The 888-nt window shown below is 66.4% G+C and overlaps 1 protein-coding gene across 1 annotated transcript in view; it reads left to right on the top strand.

Moving 5' to 3' along the window:
• Window positions 1-888, top strand: part of MARK2 (microtubule affinity regulating kinase 2) — a 25,465-nt gene that overhangs the window by 17,856 nt on the left and 6,721 nt on the right. The window contains exons 3-5 of the mRNA XM_025193257.1: window positions 24-77; window positions 208-256; window positions 813-882. Of these exons, the coding sequence (XP_025049042.1) occupies window positions 24-77; window positions 208-256; window positions 813-882 (173 nt within the window). The remainder of the gene's footprint in view (window positions 1-23; window positions 78-207; window positions 257-812; window positions 883-888) is intronic.

Below are 888 nucleotides of genomic sequence, written 5' to 3'. Positions count from 1 at the left end.
CCCCGGTGATCCCCCCCTCCCAGGTGGCCGTGAAGATCATTGACAAGACGCAACTCAACTCCTCCAGCCTGCAGAAGGTGAGCTGGGAACTGCCCCAGAATGGGCCAGGACTGCCCCGGGGGGAGCTGGGACTTTCCCAGGGGTTGTGGGGGGTCTGGAAGTGGGGGGCCGTGTCCCCACCCATCTGACCTCCCCCCTTCCTCCTAGCTCTTCCGGGAAGTGCGGATCATGAAGGTGCTGAACCACCCCAACATCGGTGAGTGCCGCCTGGGCCCCGGGGCTTGCTCCTGTGGTGGGAGGGGAGTGGGATATGTTGGTTCCTGGAAGGAGCCTGGACACCTGGGTTCCCCCAAGCCCTGGGAGGGGAGTGGGGCTGGGGGTGAGAGCAGGGTGGGGCTGGGAGCCCGGACACCTGGGTTCTCTCCAGCTCTGGGCACGGCATGGGGGCTGGCCGGTTGGGGCAGGGGGCACTGTGAACTCAGACACCTGGGTTCACTACACCCCAGCCACGGTGCCAGCTGCAGGGGTCAGGGGTCAAGTCCCCAGCCCACCCCTATGCATGGGGGAGGCGGGCCTAGGGGTGGGGCCAGCGCTGACCCACGGTGCTTGCAGTGAAGCTCTTCGAGGTGATCGAGACAGAGAGGGGGCTGGCCGGTTGGGGCAGGGGGCACTGTGAACTCAGACACCTGGGTTCACTACACCCCAGCCACGGTGCCAGCTGCAGGGGTCAGGGGTCAAGTCCCCAGCCCACCCCTATGCATGGGGGAGGCGGGCCTAGGGGTGGGGCCAGCGCTGACCCACGGTGCTTGCAGTGAAGCTCTTCGAGGTGATCGAGACAGAGAAGACGCTCTACCTCGTCATGGAGTACGCCAGCGGGGGTGAGCGGGA

This window comes from Alligator sinensis, unplaced genomic scaffold (assembly GCF_000455745.1).
Source record: "Alligator sinensis unplaced genomic scaffold, ASM45574v1 scaffold1860_2, whole genome shotgun sequence".
In the NCBI taxonomy this organism is placed as follows: Eukaryota; Metazoa; Chordata; order Crocodylia; family Alligatoridae; genus Alligator; species Alligator sinensis.
Note: the sequence above shows the minus strand (reverse complement) of the source record. Positions and strands in the feature narration are given on the sequence as shown.